The 17,329-nt window shown below is 44.6% G+C and overlaps 1 protein-coding gene across 2 annotated transcripts in view; it reads right to left on the reverse strand.

Moving 5' to 3' along the window:
• Window positions 1–17,329, reverse strand: part of Vps39 (VPS39 subunit of HOPS complex) — a 37,158-nt gene that overhangs the window by 9,863 nt on the left and 9,966 nt on the right. For both annotated transcript variants that reach the window (XM_052183311.1, XM_052183310.1), the window contains 10 exons: window positions 17,083–17,177; window positions 15,934–16,032; window positions 15,308–15,400; window positions 13,154–13,337; window positions 10,261–10,381; window positions 10,045–10,165; window positions 5,284–5,413; window positions 3,255–3,397; window positions 643–786; window positions 25–166 (listed from right to left, as the gene is read on the reverse strand). In XM_052183311.1, coding sequence (XP_052039271.1) covers window positions 25–166; window positions 643–786; window positions 3,255–3,397; window positions 5,284–5,413; window positions 10,045–10,165; window positions 10,261–10,381; window positions 13,154–13,337; window positions 15,308–15,400; window positions 15,934–16,032; window positions 17,083–17,177 — 1,272 coding nt within the window. The remainder of the gene's footprint in view (window positions 1–24; window positions 167–642; window positions 787–3,254; window positions 3,398–5,283; window positions 5,414–10,044; window positions 10,166–10,260; window positions 10,382–13,153; window positions 13,338–15,307; window positions 15,401–15,933; window positions 16,033–17,082; window positions 17,178–17,329) is intronic.

Genomic DNA, 17,329 nt, shown 5'->3' on the forward strand with positions numbered 1-17,329 from the left:
GAGCCTGGAAGGCCTGCCAGCCACCTTTCTCATGGAGTCCCTTCTTCTCATACAGGATGATCAGCTCACTGTACTTGTGAGCCTTCTTCAGCACATGCTCACTCTCCTCGATGTGACAGTGGTTGTTCTCCAGGCGCAGCAAGGGAGCCACCAGGGCCACATTTGTCTGTAGGGGAGATAGGATGCTGACATGGGGTGTCAGTGGGGCAGCAGCAGAAGCTCCTTCCTGGAAACCCCACCCTTCGCTTGCCCAGGCCTGCTGCAGGCTCAAGGGCCAGGGGCATAACAAGCATAAGACAGCAAACGGCCCTTGTTGCAGGATGACAAGAGGTGGCCTGAGAGCATTTACATCTTCAGCGCATGTGTCTCAGTGTTCTGGGGAACACAAACAGGATACTCTCCTTGAGGAATTACTGTCCCTGTTGAGCCCTGATGAGCACTAGCCTCAATTTTACTAGCAAAGGACCCTCAAATGAATATCCGATTTATCCTCTTCATCAAAGGAAACACAAAGATATCAGGCAAAGGCAGGAGGTCTCCCTCATCTAAGACCTTACTCTTAGTAGTGCTGGTTTGACACAGAGCTCCCCGGAACATGCCTAGAGTTTGAGAGTAAGAGGCCAGCATGCTATGGCAACTCACATGGAGGTAGCACTTGAGCAGTGTGGTGTCAATGATCTGTAGTAACTTCTTCTTGGACTTGATGGTGGGAGTGCCTTCCATGAGCGGGGAGGTGCTGGACTGGTGATCCGAGTCATTCAGCTTCTTCACCAACTGGCTCCGTTTCTGAAAATTGCAAATCCATGGGATCAGGGCCAGGACTAGGTCTTCCTTCATCACCTGCAATTAACTCTGAATGCTCCCAAACCAGCTCTTGTCCACACCCTGGACAAGACATCTCATAGCATTCATGTTTTGCCAGAGATCAAAAGACATGACTATTACATGGCCACAGAGCCGGTGACAACAGAGATGTCCCCCTGCTTTGTTTCTGCAATGACAGAGATCCAACCCAAGGCCATGCACATGTCGGGCAAGCACTTTACCATGAAGCTACATCCCAACAACCACCCCCACCCCTCCACCCCGAATACACGAACACTTGTTCCTTAGATCAGCTTTTGACTATTGTAAAACCTCACTGAGCTGGGCATGGAAGCACAGGCCAGTAATTCCAGTTACTCAAAAGGTTGAGTGGGGAAAGATCATAAATTCAAACACAATTTAGGCAATATAGTGAGATCCCATTTCAACACAAATAAATTAATAAAAGCATAATCTTCACGTACTTCTGTCTACTGAAGCCCAAGGTCTTATTTGGCAAAACACTAGTGGTGCTTAATGCCACGAGTCCCTAAGGTCACTGGGGCCAGGGAAGAATGCGAGCTGAGATGGCAGAAGCGAAAGGTCACGGGCTTCTAGAAATATTATATCCCAGGACTCTCTTTACTTGCTCCAGGGCTGCAAAGTGTGAACAGTGAGACAAGCCTGTGAACTCCTTGCAAGCCACCAGTCATAGCTAGGCACCTGGAGCGCACAGTCCAGGGCACACCAGGCGGAGATGTCTGGTCAGGCCACCTGATATTCACTGACCCTGGAGCAGAAGTGAAATGCAGCATTAAAATTTTCCCAGGGATGCTTTTCAGAGCCTACCGGGATGTCAGGAACAACATCTATAAAGTCTCTGACATGAGTGTGTACACAGGAAATATACAGAAACTATTTGTAACAAATTGTGAATTAAGAAGCTTTAAGGAGGGCTGGGAAGACAATTCAGTTGGTGAGTACTTGTCTGCAAGGCTTACACCCCCAGCATCACATACACTGGGGTTGGGGTGTGTGTGGGGGGTATGGGTGTATACTTGTCCATTTCCCAGCACTCAGGAAAGGATTAGAAGGATTAGAAGTTTAAGGTCACCCTTAGCTACATAGGGAGTTCAAGGTCAGCCTGGGCTACATGAGTTCCTATTTCAGAAAACTGAAGTTTTATAGACAGGTAAGCTGTAGTGCTGACTTTAAACTTTCATATTATCTGTCCACAACAGTAAATTAAAAAAAAAAATCAGATCATAAACATATAGAAAACTATTGACAAGGAAGGACTTTCCAAATATGTGGCTGAATTTCAAGCTGTAAACTGTAAAACAAAATATACTTTGATTTTCACTTATAATAAAGTTAATAAAAAACAAAACGGGCTGGAGATGGCTCAGTGGTAAGAGCGCTGGCTCTCCTTCAGAAGACTTAGATTTGATTCCCAGCACTCACATGGCAGCTCATGGCAGCTCACAGCTGCCTGTAACTCCTGTTCCAGAGGATGTGATGCTCTTCTATCCTCTGCTAATGCAGGCATGCCTGGGCTACACTGACACACACATGTCATCAAAACAGCCACACACATAAGATAAATCCTAAAGCAAACAGATAGAAGCTAGCTCATGAATACACATGAGAAACTAAACAAACAGTGCTAAAGCATTGGTGACTTTGCTGGCTTATACTTTTTGTTTGTTTGTTTGTTTGAGACAGGGTTTCAGTGTGTAGCTCTGATGGTCCAGAGCTCACTATGTGGATCAGGCTGGTCTTGAACTCAAAGAGATCTGCCTGCTTCTGCCACGCCCCCCCCCCCCCCCCCCCCGCCCCCCAAGTGCTGGGATTAAAGGTTTGTGCCACTGTGACCCTTTGGTTTATATTTTTTATGTTTCCTAATCTATAGGCATTTCCCCCACAATTATGTAAGGCATGAAAAAGTTCATAACAACTAAAATGTACCCCCTTTAGGTCATATAGTAACTTACTGTGAATATACCTCCTGATATGAAGATTTGGTTTAAACAAAACAAAACAGCCCCCACCCTTAACCAAGGAGCTAGGGACAGCAGGTGGCTTCTAAAGGAGTTTGTCAGTCAGTTAAAGATTTCTTAAAGATGTGGCCCCAGAAGACAGTCCCACATCTACAAGTATATAGAGAACAAAAATTGAAGTTTGTTTTTTTTTTTTTTTTAAAGAGGACACAAAATTAGGAGGAGGTTTGGAAAGAGTTAAGGTAAAGATGATCAAAATACATTGTATGAAACTCTCAAAGAATTCATTCAAATAACAAAGTCAACAGTATTGTTAAGTGGGAGGCAGTAGTCTGTGGCCCACCCCGACTCCCACGGCCTTCACTTATGGACCTCCTACGGGCCTGCTGCTGCTATAGCGAGGCAGCACTGGAACTTGGAGGCAGAGAGAGGCCCGTGTGTCAGGCCTACCTGTGTCAGGTAGTCAATGAGAGCTAAGTGAGCCTTCTCCAGTTCAGCACCAGAGAGTGTGGGCAGCGGGTTGGGGTACTGCAGTTGCTTCCTGTAGTCCGTGGGCAGTAGGTCAGGGTACAAGCCCATCACGTGGGTGGGGTCTGTAAGAAAGGAAAGCATTTGTCCTTAGGAAAGGAATCCAGAAGTTTACAGACAGAGCACAACATGACTGTATGATAGCGAAGTAAGTCCCAGACTGAGGGTCGGTTGTTTCTTTGTGGTCTGTGTGTTTGTTTGTGTGTTTGTTTTGAGATAGGGTCTGGGTAACCCTGGCTGGTCTGGGCCTTATTACACAAACCAGGCTGGCCTCAGATTTGTGGCAATCCTCCCGCCTCTGCCTCCCAAATGCTAAAAAATATATAGCAACTATAGGTATACCTAAGCATGCCTGGATTACCCCTCACCCCAGGGAATGAGCTACATACAGAAAAACTTACTAAGTCACCCAGTTATGCACTGAACACTGTACATAAATTTCAATAAAATATCACAAAAAATGGCATGACTCACAGACACAGGATTAAGACTATTTAACAACTGTCTAAAAGAAGCAGACTGTTCAAAATTTGCATGGAAAAACTGATATTTAAGTGAAAAAGACCAACAAACTTGTGCACACACACAGAGTAATTTTTTAAAGTGATAAATATTTAATGTAATGAAATATATTAACAGTCAACACAATGAATAAAAATCCAACGTTAAAGAAGTTGTTTTTTTTTTTGTCTTTTTTTTGTTTGTTTTTTGTTTTTTTACCCTTGGTATATCCCTTTAGTATATAGCCACAATGTGTATGAAAGAGGCACACTGTTTATAACTTCAATTTTGGAAACAATGTGTAAGTCCTTCAACAGCAGAATAAAGTATGTTTACTTCAGCTGTTGGGTGTGTTATAATATAATGACACACTGTTATTATGAAGTATGTGAAATTATTATCACAATTCTGTTAAAAATGTGTATGTACATGTGGAAAACATCTGTACAAAGAGGGATAAAATTAGTGATAAACCTGAATGGAGATTTCTTTTTCTTTTTCTTTCTTTCTTTCTTTCTTTCTTTCTTTCTTTCTTTCTTTCTTTCTTTCTTTTTTTTTTTATGTCCTGGAACTCACTCTGTAGACCAGGCTGGCCTTGAACTCTGAAATCTGCCTGCCTCTGCCTCCCAAGTGCTGGAATTACAGGCGTGCACCACCAACGCCTGCTTTGAAGGCCTCCAGAGTTCCCTTTGGTACCATAAAAGATTGACCCAAGTTAGTGGGCAGATGGAGAGGCAATGCTCTTAAAGTTGGGCAGCGGCAGTGGTTGTGCACATCTTTAATCCTAGCACTAGAGAGGCAGAGGCAGGGGGATCTCAGTGAGTTTGAGGCAGTCTAAAGAGCAAGTTCCAGTATAGTCAGAGCTACACAAAACAAAACAAAACTTAACCTATAAATTTTGTGGGACCCAGTAACCCCCACCTAATGATTCACTCAACCCTGTTCAATTGATCAGATTCTAGTAAATTACTCAGAACTCATCTCTACTATTCATAACCAAGAACCCAAGTTACTGGCCAAGGATGAATATGGGGAGAAGGTAAGGAGGAAGGAGAGAACCACAAAGGGTCGGAAGAGAGCCAAACGGATGTAGTAACAGCAGCAGACAGACACACGGTGCAGCACTCTGCACTGTTCAATATGTGGGTCGCCTCACATAACCTTCACAGGATACTCCAGGGGAGCACTGTCTTACGCGTCTTTTATAAGCATGATTTGTAGAGGAGAAAAATGGAAGCAGGGATCCCAGGGTTTTGCACAAACTCTGGCAGGCTGAACTAGTTACTCTCCTAATGCCATCGCATAACCACAGGACAGACTGGCTTGGCTTACGATTTCAGAGGGATAAGTCTGTCGTGGCAGGGGAAGCGCAGCAGCAGAGAGCAGACATGGTGGTTGGAGCAGAAGCTGAGGTCTCATATCATAAAGCCCAAAGCCACCTGCTTGTTACCTGTGCCAAGTTTAGCAAAGACCTGCATGGACTCATCAAAGCGCTTCTGGCAGAAGAGGTTGAAGGCATATAGGTTCTTAATGTGATGGATTTGCTGCTGCTTTTCACTGTCTGAGTCATCTTTCATTTCCTAAGAAAAGACAGAAGAAATAAAAGCTCATTCACTCTCAGATATTTGCTTTGCCCATCCTAGGTGGTAAACCACCCTAGAAAGCACAGTGCTACAACATACAAGGGCAGCATCCACCCGTGCAGACTGCCTGACCATCTTCTTCTAGTAAAGACTTTTACTTCTTCAAACAATTACACTAAAAACGTGATTATGTAATTAAAACAATATTTAATTTTATGTATGTAGGTATTTTGCCTGCATATATGTCTGTGCACCACATGTGTGCAGTGCCCATGAAAACCAAAAGAGAGCATCAAATTACCCTGAAACTGGAGTTACAAATAGTTGTGAACTGTCATATGACTGCTAGTGATCCAGCTTAGGTCCTCTGTAAGTCAGCCAATGTTCTTAACCTACAAGGCATCTTTCCAGCCCCTTAGTTACATAATTTTTTAAAAAATCATTTTTATTTTATGAGTGTTTGCCTACATGGATGAGTGTATATCACACACATGCCTGGTGCCTGGCAATCTTCTCCTCACACTGTTAAGTAACTAAGCAATGAAAATTCACTAGGGCTTCTATAAAGTGCCTGACTAGTGCCCCTGAAATCTATTAAGGCCATGACAAGGAAAGAGGAAGACACTGCATAGCCTAGAGGATATATGCTAATTAAATGAACTCAAATGCCATATTTGATCCTGGTTCCCACATAAAAGGGCATTAATGGAAAACTGGCCAAATCTCATCACACCTAAGGTTACATTTAAAAGAAAACCTGTTGGGCAGTGGTGGCACACCCCTTTAATCCCAGCACTTAGGAGGCAGAAGCAATGGGATCTTTGTGAGTTCAAGGTCAACTAGTTTACATAGTCTATAAGAAGGAACCAAACTGAAGCCATTTTGAATAAAGCTTCCATTTTGAATAGGGGTCAAATGAACTTTAAGTTTCCAAGACCTCCCAGGGTAACTGACATCCTGGTTGGAAGTTGGAACAAGAATGCTAGGCAATTCACCCTGCTGCAGGTGAATGCACCAATCCATGTGAACAGGGTAAGTGCACCACAGAGGGAAATCTAGCACAATGGACAGTCCCCTATCCCTGGATCCTGATGGGCAGGAAATGTAACTAACTTGGTCCAGATGTTTATGCTTTTCAGGCTTAAAAGTGCCGTCACACTCTGGCTCAGGTCGTAGCTCAGCTCCTGACTCTGCATCCCTGATTGATTCCTGATCAATCATTAGCAGCTTAATTACAATAAACTTTTCTGCATTGACTTGGTGTTTGAATTGTGTTGGATCTGAGTGGACCCCGAAACAGAGAATTCTAGGACAGCAAGGACTACACTAAGAAAATCTGTCTCAAAAGAAAATAAAAAGAGAAGAGAAGGAAAGGAAAAGACCTCCACATGTGTGCCCTAACACACATACACACAAACATAAGAACATACACACAAACAAACCTTTAGTTAGGTTAATACATAAACAAACTTCTTCTCCGTTTCTTTCTTCCTCTCTCACCTCTCCTCCCTTCCTTTCCCCCCCTCCCCTGCTATCACCCTGGTCCACAGCTGCCAGCACACAGCTGCACCTCGCTGTGCACTGAATGCTTTCTAAACCGGGCTCTGTCCTCTTGTCAAGCTTACTCCCAGATGTCATGACATATCTTCTGCTCAAGTCAGTATAACTCCAAACATCCTAGAGACTGTTTTCACTTTTCTTTCTTTTTCCATATTTATGTGTGCGTGTACACATGTGACTGGGTGGGGTGTGTGTGTGTGTGAGTGTGTGTGTGTGTGTTGTGTCTGTGTGCATGTGTGTGCAAGTGTGAGGTACTAGGTTGAAGCAGGGAATCACCTTCAATTATTCTTCCACCTTACTCTATCAGTCAGGGTCTCTCAGTCAAACCCAGAGCTGGCTGATAGGAATAGTCATGCTAGCCAGTTTGCTCTGGAGATGATCTGTCTCCACTTTCCAAGGCAGGTCATCCCATCATATCCACCTCAGGCAACTGTCACACTTGTGGTATACAGACACATATGTAGGCAAAACACCCAGATATATAAAAACATAAATGGCTCTTTAAAAAAAAAATTAAAAAAAAAAAAGACGAAACATTGGGGCTGGAGAGATGGCTCAGTCCTAAATACAAAGATGTCCTTAAAATGGTTGCAGTACAAGCTGGTACTACCACTCTGGAAATTAGTCTGGTGGTTCCTCAGAAAACTGGGAATGATACTTCCAGAGGACCCCACTATACCATCCTGGGCATATACCTAGAGGATTCCCCAGCATGTAATAAGGACACATGCTCCATTATGTTCATAGTAGCCTTATTTATAATAGCTAGAAGCTGAAAGAACCCAGATGTCCCTCAGCGAAGGAATGGATACAAAAAATGTGGTATATTTACACAATGGAATACTACTCAGCCATTAGAAACAATGAATTCATGAAATTCTTAGACAAATGGACGGAGCTGGAGAACATCATCCTAAGTGAGGTAACCCAGTCTCAAAAGAACACTCATGGTATGCATTCACTGATATGTGGATATTAGCCTAGAAGCTTGGAATACCAAGACACAATTCACATATCAAATAAAGCCCAAGAAGAAGGAAGGAGAGGCCTCTGGTCCTGGAAAGGCTCAGTGCAGCAGTGTAGGGGAATACCAGGACAGGGAAGAGGGAAGGGGTAGATTGGGGAACAGGGGGAGGGAAGAAGACTTATGGGACTTTCGGGGAGGGGGGATCCAAGAAAGGGGAAATCATTTTAAATGTAAATAAAGAATATATCAAATAAAAAAATAGAAAAAAAGACCCCCCCAAAAGATGGCTGCAGTATTTAAGGACCTGAATTCAGAGCCCCAGTACCCCAATAAGATGCTGACCAGGTGTACAACTAGAACCCTGTGTTGAGAAGAGAATCCCTAGGCCAGGCAGTCTAGCCAAACTGCTTATCTCCAGGCTCGAAGACTAAGGTGGAGAGTGACTGAGGTCGCTGCCTAACATCACCATCTGTCACATGCTCATGCATGTACCTATGCGCGCGCGCACGCACACACACGCATACACACACACACACACACACACACACACACACACGACCAAGATAAATAGAGAATGCTGATAAAAATATGAAGAAATGCTGAATTCCACTAGCTGCCAGAGGAACGCAAACTAAAACTACATCAAGATTCCAGTTCAGCCTCATCAGAATGCAAATGAGTAGCAACAGGTGCAGGCCAGGGTGAGGACAAAGGGCGACTCTGCACTGCTGGTAGGGATGCCCACTAGTCCAGCGCTATGGAGACCAGTGGGGAGAATGCAAAGAAGCTCAGCACACATCTTTCACATGACCCGATTCAGCGCTCGTGTGTGAGGAGGGCGTCAGGTCCACACTGCCTAGGGACACTTGCGCACCCGTGTCTACTGCAGCACCATTCACAACAACTCCTTATGGAGCCAACCTGGATGTCTGGCACAGAGGAAGGGATGTGCACTATCATCATCAAGAAGTGCTTAGATTAGCGCTGTCCCAGGCTAGGCTCGGGGACTTACGGCATTTCTGGAAATCAAACCCACTCTCTGCAGATACTAAAAAATATCACATAAAGCGCATGTGCCAGTGTGTGCCTGAACCCAGCACTTGGAGGGTAAGGCAGGAAGACTGCATAAGGTTGAGACTGGCATGGGATACGCAGCCTTGTCTCAAAAATTACAAAGGGGAAAGTCACTAGCAATGGGAGAGAAAATGGAACAAGACACAGTGCTGCTTTGCTGGGAACAACAATCCACACAGACACAAAAGGAGAGCAGCTGCAAAGATCCAAATGTGGTCTGTATCTCCCAGTAGAGTCCAGGGTTGGGAACTTGTTTCCTAGGTGACAATACCGAGTAGGGTGGCCTTCAAGAAGTGGGGCATATGGAAGGTTTCCACATCACTAGAGACAAAAGGGAAAGGGCTGTTACGAAAGGAGCCCTGGCCTCCCATTTGCTCGTGGTGGGCCTGACTGCCGGCCCTTGTATTCCTAAGCATTCTGGGTGGCATCAACGCCAAGAGCGGCCCTTGTCATGGAGCCTGCACTGTGCTATTTGGACTTGGGATCTTGGCAAATGTAAGGTAAATAAACACTCCTTTTCCTAAGTTGTCTGTTGTGACAGTGAGAAGCTGACTGGCCAGTGGCCACAGTAAACAGAAGGCTGCAGTTGTTTGATATAAAGTTCAAGAAGAAAGGCGGCTCCAGAGAGCGAAGGCTTCCACACACCAAGGGAAGTCACAGGTGAAAAAACTGAGGGCCCTCTAGTGGGAGCATTCAATTAGACAGTATTACGACATCTGTTAATGTATGCATTGTCTTTAATTGTTCCATATCATTTTATTATTTTATTCTTTCATTACTTTCTAGAAGACACCATTATAACTGTCATCCACTCTACATGTGAACAGGTCAACAAGGTAAATCACTTAGTTACATTGATACTTGAAGGTGGACTGAAACCCTGAATCAATCCCTCCCAGCTTACTCTTCATTTATATAAATATAGATCTAAATACAGTCTAAATACCAATCTCTAGATGATGTTCAGCTGCTTTAAAACATGATGAGGACAGCAGTCTGCTTCCCAAATCTAAGGAACAAGGCTTACCGCTAGCTGCAGAGCCAATTCAAACTGCTTGTCCTGGAGAAGCTGTTGGATTTGGGTTGCCATGGGGACTGGAATGAGTCTCCAAACAAAATGATTGCTGGCCACATAGATAATGTTTGATCTGGAGAAGGAAGAAGGTAAGTGGGCATGGGATTTACAATGATACAGGGACTTGGGAACAATGCAGCAGCCCTAGTGAAAAGAGAAATTCCTTACCCCCCTGATGTAATGAAGCGGGGCCTTTGCAGCTCAATGCTCTGGACCAGGAGCCTTGGCTCGAGTGTCCGGATCTCCACATACCGTGGCAACACTGCAACGATGTATGGGGGCTGGTGCTCTGCAAGAGAGGATGCGCAGAGCTGGAGGCCTGGTGAGGGCTTTGGGTTAAGGATGGGCTTGGATTTAGTTGCTCGCACAAAGGTGATGCAAATGGATCTCAAAAAAAAAAAAAAAAAAAAAAAAATCCTCACCAGGTAGTGGCGCATACCTTTAATCCCAGCACTTGGAAGGCAGAGGCAGGTGAATTTCTGAGTTCAAGGCCAGCCTGGTCTACAGAGTGTTCCAGGACAGCCAGGGCTATACAGAGAAACTCTATCTCAAAAAATCAAACAAAACAAAACAAAAAACAAACTCAAGTCAAGCACTAAAACAGGAGGATTCTTCACTGTAATTCACCACTGAGGTCTATTGTTTGCTTAAGTGATATCAAAAGGCATCTCTGGCATAGCAGAGCTATAATGTGCTTTGCTGACATTGCCAGACCAGCTCCCACGATGCCTCTTTAAAAGCTTCCTGTGCTCCCTTCCCATCTGTCACAAAGCCAGGGCAGTAGGGGCAGCTGTCCTGCCCACACAGAAGCAGGAGAGTTGCAGCAGCAGGATACCCGGGCTACAGAACTGCCCTGCACTCTCCCAGAGAGGGAAGGAGAAAGGCAATTTCTGTTTCCCCTTCCCTACACTTGTTAAGGTTTCTGCTTGAGATTTTCAGAGAAAGGATGCAAAACTCCACTTGATGGCTGCTATAGCTGGAATGTTCCCATCTTTTCTAACACACACTTGACACCGAATCCCCAGTGCACTGGGGTTGGGAGGCAAGGCCTAATGAAAGGTGGGAGCTCATAGGCACGTGCTACCATGACTATACCTCGACTTTCTGATGAGAACACCTTCCATACCCACCCTTTCCTTTCTGTAACAGGAATGGGACAATCTAGCTTAGTGTGTTGGACACACTATAGAGAAGACTCTATAGGAGTGCTAAGGTCAGTATGCAACAAGGCCTAAAATCCTTGCCATGAAAGCCTTCCTCTGGGAAGCTGTGTAGTAAAGGAAATTTGACATGAATATGGGTAACAGAAAATGTTATCTTTGAAGATATATAAAAATTTAGAACCTCCAAGACTAAAAAAGACCAGCTTACTTTATACTGATTGAAATAAATTTACTGCTTATACACTACTCTAACCCAGCTGCAAAAACTTATAAACACAAGCACTGCAGCCATAGCTCTGTCAGTGGTACTGTCGACAAAAACAGTTCTCATCTCAAATGGAGTAAAAGAGTTTATTCTGGAGCCAAGTAGGAGTGACCATGGCCTGGGAGCATGTATTCAAGTTTCCCTAATACTGGTCCCACTGTGAGTGTGGTTACCTGAGATACTAGTTCTAGAACCACAGAACTCATGAGTAAAGCTATCTTTGACTTGGGGCCACAGGAAGCAGATCATAGCGAAGCTGGAAAAGTGCTGCGGACGGGAGATGCTCTCTGACAGCTTCCTCAGCTTGCAGACTGGTGATGGCCAGTGGTTTGCTAAGAATACACTGTAGATCTGGAAGAGCAGCCAGTGCTCTTAACCTCCAAGTCATCTTTCTAGTTCTAAAAGGCATGCGTATGTATGTATGTATGTATGTATATATGTATATATGTGTATGTGTGTGTCCATGGAAACCCAAGGACGGTGCTAGATCCCCTGGAGTTGAAGTCACAGTTGTAACCCACTGGACTTGAGTACTGGGACCCAAACTCTGGTCCTCTCAAAGAGCAGCAAATGTTCTTCACACTGAGCCCTCTCTCCAGCCCCAGAACAATGCGTTATCAAGCAGTTCTACCTAAAACTCTAGCAGTCTTCCAGTCGGTCCATCGGTCCATCGCATGGGCCTCTGACAGCTGGCCTCCCCAATTCCTGCATAACTCAGACTGCCTGCTGGGCTGGTCAGCTCTGCACATCCTCTCACTTGGGGCCAGTCTCCTTCCGCATCTCATTCAGTTTCACCCTATTCTGTCCACCTAGGCCCCCTGTCTAGTCCAATCTTACCTACAGAGGGCATCATCTTCATGGCCAATTAAACAACTAAATCTCCCTCTCTGTGAACTACTGAATTCTAACACACCCTTGTATGTCGTGTTTCTTCATCTGAAATGCAACCCTTCTCACAAGCTATAGTCTCTTGGTATAGAAAGCACTAACCATGTTTGCCTTTCTATGCAAAGTAAATGCAGCAAGGATGTCAAATACTTCCAGAAAATACCTCTGCAGAGGAAAGGGAACCTAAGACAGGCTTAGAAAACTCTACCATGAAGAGAGCCTCCCTTCTAAATTATACACAGCAGAGGGATAAATAATGACTTTCCCAATATAGACTGTCTGGGAAAGGAATTAATAAATACCACTAACAGGAAGGTGAAAGAAAAGAAACAAAGAAGTGGAAACGGCATAGACAACTACTTCCTGAAATACACGTCAATTCCTCCCCCTCTGAAGCAAAACTCCATTTCCAAAAAAAAAAATTACAGATTATCCCATCTGTAAAGTCCTAAAAAGCGTTTACTTAAAAGAATGGGAACTTAGCCAGGTAGTGCTGGTGTACACCTTTAATCCCAGGACACAGGAAAACAGAGGCAAGCAGATCTCTGGGTTCAAGGCCGGCCTAGTCTACAGAGCCAGTTCCAAAATAGCCAGTGCTACACGGAGAAACAAAAAAGGGAGGGGGTGGGGGCTTGGGTGTGAGTAGAGGAAGGTAGGCAGTCTGCTAGAGCCATGACAGAACTAACTCTGTAGGGATGACACACACCCTACCAAATGACAAAGCAACAGCTACTGCTGGCCTTACCCATGGCCACTGGGATGTCTGTCCAGTTGAGGGCACACTTCTGGGTGCAGATGCCTTCCTCATTGAGCACCACAGTCAGATCATCCTGACCCACAGCTACTTTTCCATCTGCCAGAGGGGCGACTAAGGGCTCCAGCTGCTTTCCTGTTGGGAAGAGCTCTTTGATGGACCCCTTTCCATCCACCTGCAGGAAGACATGAGGAGAGTCACCCAGCAGTCCCCAGAGAGACGCTCGAGTGCAGCCTGGGGAGATCCACATACAACCCAAGCCAGAGAAGCTAACTACGTTGCTTGTTTGATGTGAACATGGTATTTGTTATGACAATCTTTACCAGTGTAATACAAGTTTTCAAAAAATGGAGAAAAGCACCTGCCTGGCACTTACCAACGCTAGGTGCTATAATATAGAACATTGCTGCTGGTAGAAATGCAAAGTGATACCAATAGCTTATATGTTAGCTTTTTGTAAAGCTAACACAACATCCACATGAGCCAGCAACACCACTCCCAGTTATTGTCCAGAGAAATAAAATTTACATTTATACAGACCACTAAATACAAATGTTTATAGCAGCTTTATTCAGAACTGCTAAAAATGGGAGCAAGTGTGTCCATCAGCTAACAGGTGAATTAACAAACTCCAGTCCATTCATGTCAGAAACCGTACTCATCTGTGAAAAGCAGCAATCACTGACAGAGAGACACAGATGAGTCTCAAATGTACTGTGCTGAGTAGAGATCTCCACATGATACAACTGTCTATATGACATCATACAAAAAAAAAAAAAAAAACAAGATTTGCCACTCACAGAAAATGAATACTTAAGACGGAAAAGGGGGCTGATGATGTAGCTGTTGGTGTGGGCAGTGGTGGCTGGTGGTGTGTGACAGAAGCAGCCACAGGAATCATGGTGCCAGACCCCTGCTCCAGCCTCAGGAGCCACAGGGCCACCAGCCTTAGGGCCTGCCATACTCCACAGACCCCTCTCAGCACTGTTAGTATCTTGTCAGCTGAGAGCAGTGACTCCTTCAGGACTTTGACCCTGAATAGTAGCAATAGTAAAATATCCCCAGACTAAACACTTGGAGTGAAATAGCAAAGAGATAAACAATGAAGAGCTAACACCATGGGGAACAAGGAGGAAAGCTTCTAGAACTGCCAAGTCTGGATTAGTAGACTAGGGTGAAGCCAGGAGATTTAGATTACTCTACGAACTAAGGAACATTCCACCTTTTCTACCTACAGGATGCAACCGAGAGCGGGAAGGGCAATGTTGTGCTAGTCCCCTCTCTGTATTAGAAAATACAAGTGATGAAAACAATTTGCATAGCAAGATGTTTTTTAATGTGTATAGGTGTTTTGCCTTCATCTGTGTACCATATGGGGTGCCTAGTGCCCATGGAGGCCAGAAGAAGACATCAGATCCCCTGGACCTAGAGTTACAGCTAGTGTTTGGTCACCATGTGGGTGCTGGGAACTGAACCTGGGTCCCCTAGAAGAGAAGTCAGTGCTCTCAACCACTGAGCCATTTCCAGCCTCCAGCAAGGTATTATTTTTTAAAAAGCAAGGTGCTAGGGAATGAAACAGACGGTTCTACTCTTCACCTGCACAGACTGTTTCTGATTTGGGTGGGCCATCTGAAGGATCTGTACTTCATTTATTTCCTTAATGATATTTTGTATAGTATACCTACTCTGAAATTGGTGGAAAAACTGAAAACAAATACATCAGGGATTTTGAACTCGAAAGCTAACACTAAAACTCATATGTAATTCTTGAGCAGCTTGATCTGTAACACATAGCGGAAAGATATGTGTGAAATGCGGACAGATGGACAAACAGCAGCCCTAATGACCTGTCCCAGTCATCAGATACTGTAGGGAATAATGCAGAGAACTGAGAGTTGATTCTGTTTGGCTTCAGTTACTTGAACACCTGACTTGTGGAAATACTATGTGCACGTACACGCGCATGCACACACACCCACACACATACAGAGTTAAGCAAACAAACAGGAACCCCATTATACCCAAAGCTCTACTTAAAGAGGTCTCCAGGCCTGAGGTTCAGAAGCGAGGACCACCTGCCAAGGTTAACTCATGGTCACTGGCCCGAGGCAAATTGATAAGGGCAGCAAGTACAGAAGGCCTTACCCTGATCAGGTAGTAGTCTCTCTTGAAGCCAACGCAGATAGAATTTTCACACCAGGCCATGGACTTGGGCACATCGGGCACACTAAAGTCTCCCTGAATAAAGAGAATATGAGGTCAACTGAAAAGCTGTTAAAATAAAGTGGGATGGGATTCATGTTTTCTGTTATATTATCTCCATTTTGCAAAATACCCTATACTCACACCTAGCACAATTCTTTAAGACCTATATAAATAAAATACAAATCAGGTCTGGGCTTAGTTCCAGTACTTAGGAGGCAAAAGGCAGGCAGATTTCTGTGAGTTCAAGGCCAGCCTGGTCTATATATCACGTTCCAGGAAATCCAGAGTTACACAGAGATCCTGTCTCGAAACAATAACAAAAGAAATCCAACAAACCAATAAACAATATGAGTCACCCTAATAAAAATATAAATCACCCAGGAACTGGAAAAAATGCAGGAAAGTTGTGGAATTATGGGCACGGATAAGCAAGCCCCAGGACTCTGCCTCAGTGTCTACCTGGGGAGAACCTCAAGCTGGGGTTAACTAGATCTAAACAGGAGGCCCTAGACTGGCTACAGCACCAGCGCCCGCCCTGCCCACACAGCAAGCCCAGTAGACTTTACCTGCAGTTCGTGGAATTCTCTGTCCTTCCAAAAGTACAGCTGAAGCTTCTTTCTCACGGCCACACACATCTGCAACACCTCCTCACCCGTCTCAGTGTGCTGAGGAGACACACCAGAGCCAATGAGGATTCCATGGCACAGAGGCAAGCAGACTGGCAAGTCTCTACCTCAACCTGAATGCAAATGCACAAAACCCCTGCACCTTAAAGCCCCACTGCCAAAGCTGGGTGGAGGAACAGCACTCTGCCAAATGCTCAGACACATCTGGTTCAGAATTACTTCTTCACATAAACATTCCCAATTCAGAAACAAAACCCAGGGTACATTTCCCATTTTATAACTGGGCTCTCTCCCCTAACTGCCTTTTCCTTAAATGTTTCTTGCCCATGGCTGTCACGAGTTGGTGACAACAGACACACTTGTCATTCTTTGGAAGAATTGGGAAAAGAAACCCTCCAAGCACAGAGCAATAAAGAGTGGAGGGGACTAGGCACTGACTTCAGGAGGGGACTAGGCACTGACTTCAGGAGGGGAGTGATCCCAGCTGAGAAGCTGGGGAGTCCAAAGACCAGAAGAATGATGAATTGGCAGAAACAAGATGTCTTTTTTGAACAATGAAAACTCCCTCATGACAAAGACCATGGCAACCTGTTTAGAGCAAGTCAATTTAATATCATGAACAAGTTCATGATACTGTTAAAGGTCTTGCTTTCCTATTAATGTTTATCTGACAGCCGTCTCTCCCTCTGGCTAGTCCCCTTCTGAAACACAGACACCTGGCATTTTAATTAGCATATGGGGAATGCAAATCTTGTATCTCATACCTCTCATCTAATAAGATCCAAAGCAAGCCTGGCGGTTGTGGCGCACACCTTTAATCCCAGCACTCTGGGAGGCAGAGGCAGGCAGAATTCAAGGCTAGCCTGGTCTACAGAGTAAGTTCCAGAACAGCCAGGGCTATACAGAGAAACCCTGTCTCGGAACAAAACAAAACAAAACAAAAAAACAAACAACAAAAAAAAAAAGATCCAAAGCAAAACCTCTCTCTGAAGGTTGCGGGTTTGGATGTCAGAGTCATTCTTCCATGGAGTGGTAGGAACATGGTGATGCTGGAGTCACAAAGCCAAAGTTCTCCTCAGGCACACTCACCTGGAGGTCACAGGTGAACAGTGATGCTCCCTTGGCCTTTGAAACTGTAGTGATTTGTTGAAATGTCAGTAAGTCATGGACATAAATATTGTTTTCTGTTTGGGAGGAAGCACAATGTCACTAAGCCAGTCTCTAAATAGTCTCTAAGATAAAACTAAAAAAACGTAAGTGTGAACATCTACAAGGAGAGAACTGCAGACCCTGGGTGAGGACGCACCTCCGGTTTCACTAACAACAACCACTCTGG

The sequence above is a fragment of the Apodemus sylvaticus genome, chromosome 5 (genome assembly GCF_947179515.1).
Source record: "Apodemus sylvaticus chromosome 5, mApoSyl1.1, whole genome shotgun sequence".
Taxonomy (NCBI): domain Eukaryota; kingdom Metazoa; phylum Chordata; class Mammalia; order Rodentia; family Muridae; genus Apodemus; species Apodemus sylvaticus.